The 13239-nt window shown below is 39.5% G+C and overlaps 1 protein-coding gene and 1 long non-coding RNA gene across 2 annotated transcripts; one reads left to right on the top strand and one right to left on the bottom strand.

Annotated features, from left to right (window-relative positions):
- Positions 1-225: 225 nt before the first annotated feature.
- On the top strand, positions 226-3977 carry LOC110369084. The gene is made up of 3 exons (XR_004930444.1): positions 226-1348; positions 1782-2027; positions 2208-3977. It is a non-coding gene; the product is annotated as an uncharacterized LOC110369084 (long non-coding RNA).
- A 3418-nt stretch (positions 3978-7395) lies between these two features.
- On the bottom strand, positions 7396-12590 carry LOC118562020 (transmembrane 6 superfamily member 1-like; the record flags this gene model as incomplete). Its single annotated transcript, XM_036134314.1, is given in 4 exon segments — positions 7396-7750; positions 8327-8446; positions 11813-11905; positions 12489-12590. Coding segments are annotated over 4 exon segments (552 nt in total), but the record flags the coding sequence as incomplete, so codon positions are not given.
- Between the last annotated feature and the right edge of the window lie 649 nt (positions 12591-13239).

The following is a 13239-nucleotide window of genomic DNA, read 5'->3' as shown; positions in this document are numbered from 1 at the left end:
TGGGTATCTAGGTAAACGGATAAATTTTTATGCAGTTCATCCATGTACATAAACAGCGTTTTACTTGCCTAAAATGGATTATTCTGAAAACTCCGGCCAAAATGGAGATTTCTAAAACGCTTTGAGCCTGCGTGTGTGCGTGACAAGACGCTGACGTCACATATGTGTGGCCATTGTTATAAGCTTGGAAATACAGTGGTGTAAAAAAAATGAATACTCTTAAAGAAGTGATGATTTCTACGTTGTTTTTGGTGATTGACTCTTTACAATATGTGCCTGATCAGTGTTAAACAGGACAAATTCACTAACCTATGGCATCTCTGGTCGTTTATTAGCAAAGGATGTTACCTCTGCAGCATTTCCTGTCTTCTCCTCGGTATCGAGGCTTCAAAGTAAAAGCATACATGGAACATTATAAACATTACAGCTGGTTCAGAGGCTTTTAACTTTTTTTATTTTTACAACCCTAGCTGTTCCAATATGTTGATGTGCAAAGGAGAAAAAGGTGCTTGAATATCAACTGTTTTACACCGGTACAGTGCTGTTCAATATTGCTTTTATGTTGAAGGACTCTGACTGGCTGATTTCCCCCTATGCTTGGCATGTTTAAAATAATGGTCAGTGGTGAATTTACACAGGTGTATGTGGATGAAAACTTTTCTAAAAATGATCCTGTGTATACGGTATTATTTTTCAAATAATACCGTATACACATTAAGTGGGGGAGATATTTGTTTTTTTTTTAAATATCCTGCTATTTGTGTACATGGCCTGATTTTTCAATCTGCAAGTTGGAAATTTCAACTGGAATGCCCTTTAAGCTGGAAACACGAGCCTGGCTACTACTTGCAGCAATATTGAGTAAAGCTTCACACTTTGATTGTTTCAGCAGTTTCCTATTATCTTTGTAATATTTAGTCAGTCATACAGGTACTACTGTTCAGTGTTCATTAGACAGGATAGTTCCGCGCTTATATAGACAAAATTGCCATTATTTTAACAATAGCAGCCATAGTGGCTAAACAAGCAGTCAAGAATAACCACCCATTGCTGTTTAACATTTCACGTTCAGTTGAACAGTTCAGCACAGCTTATAAAAATAAAAAGAAAGGTTTTGCAATTAAACGTAACTTTAAAACCCATTTTGAGGCTCTGGTTGGCTGTATTTGTATTTATCAATGGCTTTGGAATGAGCATACATGTTTTTTCCTACTGTCAACCTCTAGGGAAAAAGGCGGAGATGATGTGATCTGCGACTCGTTAGTTTCGAGTTCCGTGGCAAATGAAACACACCATAAGTCCACGGTTATCTCCTCAGAACCCCCTACTGCAGCTTTAAACCAAAACGGTATGGAAAACAAACAGATTATTCATTTTAACCCAAATATTATTTGTTTACTTGTTTCATAATCCAGGTTCTCTTTGGTACCCTTAGCTCAATTAGTCACTCAAATTTTTGTCACTTACATTATATATAAAAACCAGAGTGTGTGACCATAACATAGGTGCAACCAGACCAGATCTACAGGGGCACGTTTCCAACATAAAATCTTCTGTTATTTGTAAAGTTTTCTAACAGATTCTACTAAAAAGTTGTGTCCTTTAAAAAAAAAAAAAATAAAAAAAAAGAATTTAAGGAGCCACAACGTAGTTCAAAAGGACCATGATAGTTTGGTAACTTCCTGGTCGTGTAAGTAACTCTACTCGATTGAACGGACATTCATCTTCTTCTCTTAATGAAGTGTAAAATGTTCTGCTGCATTTCTTTTTTTTTCTTACAGTCGCCGCTCCACAGATCTCCAGGGCCTCCTGCACAGCCGAGCAGACATCTGCAGCTGAGATCCCCCCGTGCCTCTCATCATGAGATTATAGAGCTGTTTTGGAGAGGCCATATTTTGATTTAAAGCCTCTGTCACATGAACATAATGCACTCGTACAAGCAGGCTAGCGGGCTCTTTTCAGCACACAGGAACAGTGCTGTGGGAGAGCGTGAATAAGTCTGCTTATTACTCAGCGAACCACCAAAGGTAATCATTGGTTGCAAGATTTTCATAGAGCATGAAGAAGGCTTGCCCTGCTGTTTTCACAACTATGTAGAAAAACACTGTACGCAGTCGTCGCAGGTTTTTTGTGTTTGTTTTTTACAGAAGAGCAAAGTGTCTATAAATTATTATAATCACTTCAGTTTTTTTCATTCATGTTTGAAGATCCAAGGTTGTCACTATTACACAATGGTTTACCTCTTCAAATGTGCCGATGCCTTTCATTCAAAAACATTGGACGTCTTTGTCGAGCAGAACGGTGAGGACTGAGACGGACCACTTATTGTGCCACCCACGCACAACTGCTGCACGCAGCATCAGAAAGGAAACAAAGACGGCCACGAAAGTAAAAGAAGAGGAAAAGATGGATCCTGGGCACCGAGAATAAGACAGAAGAAACAAAAGCAGAATCGTGTCTGTTGTTTCCAACTGCAGCTCGGAAAGAAAAGCTTTCCATCTAAAACTGGAGGCAGGCAACAGATGAGAGTGCTCACCAGATTCTGAGTGCGAGGAACAAGTGCTGCTCTTGGCGAATACATTAAAGCCCGAAGCTCATGCCAGCGTATCTTTGTCATTCAGCATCGTTGTTACTTATCTATTTAAATTGTTTGGGGCTTACGAATATAATTGAGGTACTAATTTATCTTGTAGGTGACGCATGCATTCAATCAGTCTGTCAGCGCTCTGCAAGTCTGCAAATCTTCGCTGTTAAGATATCATTTGTTTGCAAAAGCTTGTTTGTTTTTTTTACTCACAGTTATGTGAAGAATAGATATGATCTCACACAAAGAGACACACACAATATGACTCATTATTAACCATATTTAGGTATAAAATGTTAAGACAGCCTTGCTGAAACATCTAAGGTTTACTAATGCTACTCATTGAAATTCCAAGTTTTTATTTATTTATGTATTTATTGCATCTGTGATCTGACATGCAGAGATTTTCAGGTACCTTTGAGATATATTTTATGCTATTAGCGTCTTCAGTCTTCAAGGCTTTGCAAAAGTATTCCTGTCCTGTGAACTTTTTCACATTTTGTCACATTAAAACCCAAACTTCTGTGTATTTTGATAATTACTGTGTGCTCAACACAAGTTGGAAAATGTCAAGAGGGATGATTGCTCTTCCAAGACACTGTGCATACCACAATACTTACTACTCATGCAGATTTTTGTCTTGATGTTTCCGTAGAATAACGTCCGTCTACCGCATTTGCCTGTTCATTGTCTGGGTTGTTCGACACGTTTTGGCAGAATCAGTTTATATTGTGTAAATGAAACACCAGACACGGACCACATTCAACAAACTATGACCAAATGAATTCACGTTTGAAGAACCATAACAACATTTGACAAGCCAAGTGATAGGGATCCAAACTACTGCATATTAATAACTTTTCTTTTTAATTATTTGCAACAGCCCCAAATAGCAACTAATATCCAAAGCTTAAACCCCTGAATCATTAATGAATAAAGGAAGCACACATCACAGAAAAATAAAAAAAAAACTTGATTTGGATGCATTTATTAAATTATTAATGATTATCTGCTGTAATTACAGTCAGTTCTTGCAGAGTTAATCTCTCTGTATGTGCAGAGCAGAAGGGATGTAACCGAAGTAAAAGCAACTTTTTGACCCCGGCAACGCTGGCAACTTGTGGTAACCTCTGAAATGTATGAAAATTGGCTTTTTGAATACCTGTTTGAAACTACTGAAAATCCTAGAAATAAATATTTTTCCCTCCACACTCCTCGGGTATCTCCCTTACCATTTCAAAAATATACTCTCCATTTTTCATTTGCTGGAATATTGATTAATTTAGCTATTAAACTGTTTTCAGCAGCAACAGATGAAAATCAATTGTTTCTTCGCAGCCTAAAACAATCCTGTCACAACACATGGTATCGCTTTTGAACACTTGAATTTACGTACAGGATGGTGATACTGGCAGCTAGCGGAGCAGGAGAGACCACTCGGCTGCATACATTTCCAGGTTCACACACAGGTACTAAACCTTTAACTGAGTCTTTAAATACAGTTGATCTTTGCAGCAAAATGCACTGCAGTCAACAAAGCACTTCATAATTCACCGCAAGGTGACTCATGCTGACATTTCAATGACAAATGTTGGTACCAAGGAAAGCTGCCGGAGCTCTGATGGTTCAGCGAGCTAAAATAATAACATCTTAACTTGCACCTATAGAGCACATCTGTCTTTTCCTTGTCCATAGATTTGGTTAACGATCATTTGTATATTAAAATGGTATGAAATTAAAAAAAAAAAACACTCTGAAGGGCCACATTAACAATAAACAGCTCCAAAACGCAACAATACGGTATATTTCCTTAAAGAACGTGCAGATGCTAATTTTTGTGGCTCCGTATTTATCTCTTAGAGTAATTATGCAAACATAAATTGTTGCAAGCAAACCTATGCTAAAATGTTGCTGAAGACTTTTACTGCAGAGCCAAAACAAAATGAATTTGCCAATTTAAACAGAAAAAGGACATAAAGAAACAAATTACAAGCATACCAACACCATTGCTTATATTTTTTTAGCACAGGACAGGTGTATCTCAATAAATTAGAAAAGTGAATTTATGTTAGTAATCGAATTTAAAACATGAAATACATATATTGTACAGATTCATTTCGCACAGAGCAATATGTTTATAGTTTTTTTTTATTTCTCATTATTTTGATGTTTATGTTCGTACAAACGCCTCAGAACAGACGCTTTACTGCACTCCTATTTTACCTCAAAAATGCTTCTGCTGAACTAAAAAAATCTCACAGCCACCTCTTATGGCATGTAGACAGTGCCTCCAACAAGCTTATGATATTCATTTGGGTTTGCTATGCTGTTATAATCTGTTGTTTAGCTGTTTAGATGTCTCACAATAAAAGTCTAAATGCTTTTTAAACAGGAATTAATTATGTTTATGACTGAGAGACTGAAGTTTTTAAAACATTTTTAAAAAAATTGCTATTCCTAACTTTTAACAATTCTAGACGTTTTAGTCTCTGAATGTAGACTTGCCTTTTTATTCCTTATCACACTGCATGCTGGGAACACTGAGAATGGCAGTCGAGCTCCCAGCCATGAATAGTATCTTATCTAGTATCTTATCTATCTTATCTTATGCAGCTTGTTGGGCGCCACCCCCATCAAAATTGCCGAAAAAAAAAGTCTAGCTACAGCAAACATACATTAAGAAACAAAAAGTAATTATCACATCCTTTCTCATAAAATGTATCTGACCTTTGAATTTTCTGCATTCCCATTTCATTTTGAGTTTAGTTGGGGTTAATTTTTGTTATTTTTGTTTGGTTATTTTAATGTGTCTATCTAAACGGACACCAAACAAACGAGTGTGTCTGTTTTATCTTTTGTCTTCCATGTGACCTAATTTGATATTTTAAAAAAAATCTTCTTCAGGGTACTGCTCTCTGCACCCATGGCCAGTCAAAGCTTTTTGTGTCATTCTTCATCCTGTCAGATAATTTCATCATACCTGTCAATCAAAGTCACCCCCCTGGCAGCTTAGATGCTTGGGTGCAAATGTCACTCACACACGATGCAAACGGAAGAGTTAGAAAACAACAACGACAAGCAGATAAATAAACCAGCCGGACTTAAAATCCAGCAGCAGGCAAGTGACCATGGAGGGATTTATGTGCAAGAAAAGTTTTATATTGTGGTAATCGCCAGCCTCCAGTTTTTATCCACCCAACCCTTTTTGTGTGAGGTTAAGGCCAAGTATCATCTTGTTTTTCTGCCCCAAACCACACAGAAACATCAGTTAGTGACTTCCTTTGACAGTCATTCTTTGTGTTTAAATTTGTTTTGGGAAGATCGAAACTGGGAAAATGTCCAAAAACGTATCGATTTGGGACAACGAAGCCAGGCTCTATGCGACTGACCTTCAGTTGCATAGAGCCTGACTCAAAAAGCTGCTTTTTTTCCCTTTTAGCTGAGTTGAGCAATAGGATGGTGAGAACTGCAGGTCATAGGTGACACAACAAGCGCCACACTGTACCATGGTGTTCTGTCTTCAGATAATGAGCTTTGGTCTGAGAAACTAATGGATCCAAAGTGGTTTGATTAAATTGTGCATTTTCCACTGCCAAACCTCAAGATAATTCTATTTTAAGTCACGTTTTATACAACAAGCAGTTTCTTTAAGTTCCAGACAGAGGTCAAGAAAACATTTAAATAAAAGAAAATACTATGATCATGTTTGATAGCATTCTGAAAGTTGATCCACAGGCAAACAACTTCTCTTTAAGAATTGGTAGTTCTCCCCTTTTTTGTACTATGATTGTACGTAAGACATACAAGTAAAGCAAAGAAACATTGTTTTAATTTTATTAAAAACTACTGTATATGCACACAGTGCTTTTACTGGTTGAGACTCATTTTGCACGAATTTCTGCATCAACCTGATGATTCTGATAAAACACAACCAACTCCAGCAGATATCGTTGCTCTTGAAATCCTCAAATCATCACTGACTGTTGAAACTTCAAAATTGGACCACAAGCAACGTGGATTATGTGCTTTTCAACACCTTGATTTTTAAATGAAATGTAAAATGTTTAATCGGTAAAGAGGACATTGAATCACTATATACATATACATTTTTAGATATATGATACATTTTTCTGAAAAATCAAAATGTGTTTTAAAGAAACACTGATTAGTGAAGAACTATTCTGCTTAGTTTTTGTTAGTTTAAGGATTTTAGTTCAGAACAACCGATAATCAAATACAGTCCAGTTGAATTATAAAAACTGTAAAATAGCCTTTTAGTTTAGCGCTAAGAAGCTACATAGCAGATGCTAATGTTAGCATTATTAGCTGCAGACAGTTTGTACAGGGCAGTTTTCTCACTGTCCTCACAAATAGATGTTATCTTTATTTTTTCCCAAAATTCGATCTCATGAATGATAAAAAAGAAGAGAAATGTACGTGTAGTTGGATTCAGAGAGAATCTAACAAAGGTCTGCTCTAGGTTGTACCCAGGTGCCGAGCCCCAGTGTCTAAGCACACCGCATTCCATGCATCCCCACTGGGTGAGCTTTGTCAGCTGACTGCCTTGTCATGCAGCTTCTCCTCCTGCTCCATCTGTCATCTGTTAGTTTATATACACCATCAAAATTATCTTCATGTACCACAAAAAAACTCCATTATAGTACATGGAACCAAAAATAAACTCCTGGACCAGGATAAGTTGCTTGCATTTATAGTCGGATTTGCTTGTGCTCTATATCTCTTTGATCCGTAAATGTATGTTATTTTGCAAACATCTTTGTCAGAGACACACAAACACTCCAAAGCAAAAACATTTTGAGCAAAATAATCTTTTATTTTGGAATTTTCAAGTATGACATTTGTGATAAAACAGCTCTTCGTGAACCTTGGCATAAGTGATTATCTCCAAAGGTCAGCGCGAAAGCGGATTTATTTATCTTTGTACTTGGTGTCTTTCTCCTCGCTGTTTGGCAAACCGGTCTGCCCAGGAAAAGGGGCGATTTTTAGGAAGAAATAAGGGTTACTGTGAACCCGCATGGCCACCATGACCGGAACGGCCGCGTAGAGCAGGTTGGCTCCCAACACCGTCCAGAAAGCATCATTCGGGATACGAAATGGAGCTGTGGTGCGAGGGTGGAGGGACCCCCCGATGTGGGCCCACTGGCACTGAAAGGAGACACAATAAGATAAAGAATGGACTAACATCCCTTAGAGAAATAAAACTAACACTTTTAAATTCACTTGGATCTGTTTTGTTCTCTTTGCAGAGGGATGGCAGGTCAATGGATGCCTCCTTTTTTTTGCCACACATTTCCCAATGGAATGACTTGAATTATTTTTTTTTTCCCCCAACAGGGAAGATAAACCACCACAGGAGGTGTTCAGACTAAACAAGCAGGCAATTTAGAAGATAGGGAGGATGCAATCTGCAGCCAGCATTTGTAGTGAAACAAAGCTTTAATCAAGGAGTCCCTTTCCTCCTGGATTTAATTCAGATCAATACGAACAGCCAGTAGCTTGTTTATTATAAAGAACATGTTTAAAGCGATCAAAACGGTCCATGTTGTATCAATAGAATGAGAAATTATTGTTTGACATTTTTTCATTGTCAGAACTCTTATGAGTACTTTATGTAGCAAAACTCAGTGTCAGCGCAACCCACTTGAGCATACAACAGCTTTATCCTTGACAATGTGTGTAGAGCCATCCATGCTTATTGAATGCATGTCATCATGGTTTTACCTGGATCATGGCACCAGCAAAGAATATTGTCCAGTCTGGCATCCACGTGCATCCAGGTTTGAGGAGGCCATATAGAAAGGCACCCAGCAGAGGCAGCCCATAAAAGAACAAGTGCAGCATCTGGGAAAAACAAATACAACCCATTTTTTTTATAATTTATCCGTTGTTAGCATTATGCTGTTTTCATTGCGCCTCTCTAATGTTTCTAAATGTTAAAGTTGATCTGCAGCTATCATTACGTTGATTTCACTGCGTCACAAAGTCTGCAGCTCGTGGCTTTTATTCCGGACCAATGCCAGGGATCTCGCCTCTGGATAAAGCGGGAAGGTGTGGAGCCAAAAAAAACAGCCTCCATCAATGTCATACGGTGGTGTTGTTTAGTGCCAGCCAACACTTCAGCAGAGTATTAACACAGTGGATCCTTGCTCTGTTCTCTCTTCACCTTACCCTCACTGAATACAGAGCAGAGCGGCTTTGAGCTTTGGAATCCTAGCAACATCCGACCGCTTCCAAAGGACTTGATGAATGTCGTACTGATCAAGCTGGATAAAATATCAGAAAGGCTTTATTAAAGTGATTTTTGACGGGAGGTCCTGTCAAAAGAATATGAGCAGCTTTTTTTTCCCCTATGATAGAAACATGAACTGGAAAAAGAAATGTTGCATTCTGAAAAGGTTTAGAGAGTTCAGTTTTACAGTCACCTACATTTTGTTATGGACAACTACAGTATTTTTACTCAATCTTTAGTGGATAGTCCATAATATGTGGAATGAGTGTTTATTAAAATAGTTATAAGATGTAATACCTTACTGGTAGCAGGTACAATCTTTTCAGCCAGTATAAATACAGTTGAGCTGGTGTGAAAGCTTGAAGCTAAAAGCTAGTCTAAGAAGGGGGGAGTGTTGGCCTAGTGGTTAGAGCAGCGCGCTTGCACTCAGAGAAGGATGCAAGTACCAGGTTCGATCCCCAGCGCCTGCACTCTGGGTCCCTGAGCAAGACCCTTAACCCCAGATTGCTCCCCGGGTGCCGCACATGGCAGCCCACTGCTCCCCAAGGGTGATGGGTTAAAAGCAGAGAACAAATTTTGTTGTAATGTATGTTTCAATGACAATAAAGATATTACTATAAGACCATAGTGGACTTTTACGGTCTCAACAACTCTAACAAGTCCCTAACAAGTCTTTAGCCAATTCAGATCGTCTTTTCATTTTGTGATCTACTTGTGTTCGTTATGCCTCACAATAAACTGAAAGGCCTTGACGCAGAACGGGGAGGTTGAAGTCGACCCACCATCATGCCCCCAATCCACCTTAGAAGGTAATAACAAACCGGCGACCATTGTTAACTGTGGGGTCACACAGGATTGTGGAATGAGCGTAGAGCAGTGCAGGTGCACATGGAGCAAAGACACCGCATGGTCTCCTGGCGTCTGAGCTGAGAAATGTGTTGGTTAGCCACCGTCTCTTTGGTTCCTTAATCCCAGCTGCATGATCTGAAACCTTAAAAAGGCCCCGGGGCGCTAGCATGGAAGGTATGGGAGAACAAAGTCTGATGGTGTCGGTGGTTTTTTTTAACGGTTGTGTGTTTATTGAAGAAAGGGGCTTGTGTGTGAACCCTATCGATGGACTTTTAACTGTTGAGGCCGTGTAGAATTTAGACAGGAAATGGAGGTAGAAAGCTGTGCGCTTTGTGTCAAACACAAACATAAAAAGGGTTGCTGGTCAGAGTAACTGTCTGATATGAAGTAAAGCAGAAAGCAGTGGAAAAACTGTGCAGCACTTGAACCACCATATGCTTATTAAAGCACTTCATTCTGTCCGGAACCACATTACATGTAATGTTCCCACTTTGTGTTAAGCCAGGAGGATCACTGGTGGTGCACCACCTCCTACCTGCAAGTCTTGTGAAAATAATCATCAGCTTCTGTGTAAATAACCGGCCAATAAAAATCATGACAATGGTTTGCAGTGTCTTCAAGCCACGTTCACATAAACGGTCATTAGGGCTTTGGGAAGAAAGTTATTTAAAGGCAGTGGGAGTCTTTTGTTTGTCTAGGCCCCCGTCAGAGTGGCTATTAGCTTCATCTTCAGGGAACATCTAATCTGTATTTATACTAAATGAGGATACCGGTTATCTATAGTTTTCTACTGCAGGCGAGATATGAACTGCTTGGTGCCTTGAAAGAAAACGCAAATTTAAGAAGTTCTGAGGTATCCTCTGAGGATAAAGTCAATTACTTTGCAGAGATCAACAATAAAACGCAGGCGACTGTCAAACTTTAATCTCTGGCATCACTTCAATTCTGTTCAGAAGGGAACATTGTGTTCTCCAGTTTCATTTATCAAGTGCACATTTTAATAAATGACCAAGAACAAGGAAAGATCAAAAGTGAGATAAAATGATCAAACGGGAGCATTGATTTTTTTTTTGCATTTTGGAAGCCCTTTTGTTCCTTTCCAGGTTTCCACTCTCCAAAAACCCCACCGGTCTGCGAATTCAGCAGAAACGATTCCTTCCACACAGGGGTCACTGCAGAAACTTTCTTAACCTTCAGCCAAAAACGTCTGGCGCATGAAAGCCACTTTCCTCACTTTATAAAACCCCTCAAATTACAGCAGTAAATGGTTTCTTTTCTTTGCCGGCCTGGCGTCCAGATGAATTCTAATGAGTTCAGCACAAAGCCTAGAAGCCAATCATGTATGCCCTTCAGTCTTTTGTTGAAACGTCTTTGTTATTGCAGCCACATTAATCTATTAAATATCCTTCATCATCAATGAATATGGCGGCTGGTGAGTTTTAGGAGAAGTTTAACAATGTGCAACAAGCCTAACTTCATTTTTGTTTCTCTGCTCCTTCAAACACAATTATAATTTGAGCGCTGATGAGCCTTGCGAGCACAAACGCAGATCTGCAAACGCAGATAGCCGAAACGTAATTTCACTTTCTGCACACACACACACACACACAGGCACACCGCTTTCCCACCCGGGGAGATGTTGACAGGAGGCTTTGGGTGGGGGGGATTAGCTTATCAAGTTCCCGCTGTGCGATTTGTCCGCCTGATCAATGATTGCAATTGTGCCCGGGCTGCAGCTGCTGCAATGTCTTTGGATAACCTATTGACAAAACAGCGCAGGCTAAACAAAACGCAGCAGAACCCAAATGAGTGAGGGGGTCAGAGGAAGAAAAGCAAGCTGGAAAGGGACCGACTGCCGGTCAGAGTATAATCTGCTATCCATCTTAGGTGAATGAAGGTGCGACAATGATGCGTTGGCCTTTGGACCCTTCTTCATCTGGGCTTTAATGATGAAAAATGGCCTCGTAATCAGGTGCCGGCTCAGCCAGCAGATGGGTTGGGGGCAAGTTTCCAGCATTCTCAAAGTGATGCCTATGAACCGAGGCTTTCGCGTAGCTTGTTATACGGACGAAGAGGAGCTTTCAGGCACTACAGCAGCAGCCTGGTGAGGCTGAGAGAAAAATACCCACCATGACCTTGGGGTAGCCCACAGGATCCTTCAGGTAGGGTTCATACTGACTCAGATATATTGAGCAGGCTTCAAGCGGAGAGTCCAGAGCCACCTGCAGAGAGGTAATGTGCTTGCAGCGTCAATAAGATGGAAAACGGCACAAAATCGACATTCACTTGATCAGAAATGTACATTTATACTTCATTTGGTAACAAAATGTGTATGTCTAATCTAAATATGAGTGATTCTCTGCCATCCTTACTTGGATTTAGAGTAATATACTGATGGATTTTTGAGACATTCCTTTTAGGTGAATAAAATGAATCACACAATTCTTGGTCAGAATTAAATAAGAGACTGTTTCAATGTATTTATATGCTGATGTGTTAACAACATATAGCTTTTGTAAAGAAGACAGCATGAAGCTGTATTCTAAAGCACAGATATTAATTGCAAATAACGTGCAACCGTGCTTCTATTCTTTTTACAAGTAAAACCTGAAACATGAATAAAATCGGATTTCACATATATTTATTTTTTTCATTGAACCTTAAAAGTTGACCCACTTTGAGGATAAATGTTGCAGAGTGTTTTTGTTCAAAAACACATTGTCATTGTAAATACTGACCTCATTTTGAAGCTTTACGACTCCTAAAGCTCTTCCTCGGACTGTACAGTGTAGGTGGCGTACTCACCAGGCCTCTGAGGATGGTGAAGGCCATGGCTGCTGCCAGCAGCACCACCAGGATCAGGTCCAAGGGTCGCCAGATTAGCTTCATGGTCTGAGCGTGCTGGGCCTGTCACCAGGTGTCAGATAAATGCACAGTACAGAGGAGGTTGGACCAGGTTGGGGTCTGACCATTGTCTCAGTTTTACATGCTGCAGATGGCATCTCTAACTTACAGTATTGATGAAATTTTACCATGCAAATCTAAATGATTACTGTTTAAATCTGAAGCAGAACTGGACCCACCAACATGGGGTGGACTTAAATGTTCTGAACATGCAAGAAACTCCTAAAATCTGTCACAGGTGAAAGTTAAATGGCAACAAGAAGCGCCTGACTGCAGATATTTCAGCCAAACGGGTTGATACAACAGACCAGGGTGTTGCAAGTTTTTTTTTTGTCATGTTCTCTCAACCCCTGCCTTTCCCTACCCTCAATCATTTGAGGGTAGGGAAAGGCCAACACATCATTGTCCCACATTTGTTTAAAATTGCCTTTGAATGTTCAAGCTAAACTGTTTTACTGTCTTTAAATGTTCTTTTTTGTTTCTACATTCTATCCCTACTTGCTTTTATTCCTGTATTTTAATCATGTAAAGGACTTTGCATTGTCTCTGTACTGAATTGTGCTATATAAATAAATTTGCCTTGCCTTGCCTTGCCTTGCCTTGCCTTGCCTTGCTTTGCCTTGCCTTGCCTCAATCATATTCTCACCTCATC

The sequence above is a fragment of the Fundulus heteroclitus genome, unplaced genomic scaffold, assembly GCF_011125445.2.
Source record: "Fundulus heteroclitus isolate FHET01 unplaced genomic scaffold, MU-UCD_Fhet_4.1 scaffold_795, whole genome shotgun sequence".
NCBI classification, from domain to species: domain Eukaryota; kingdom Metazoa; phylum Chordata; class Actinopteri; order Cyprinodontiformes; family Fundulidae; genus Fundulus; species Fundulus heteroclitus.
Note: the sequence above shows the minus strand (reverse complement) of the source record. Positions and strands in the feature narration are given on the sequence as shown.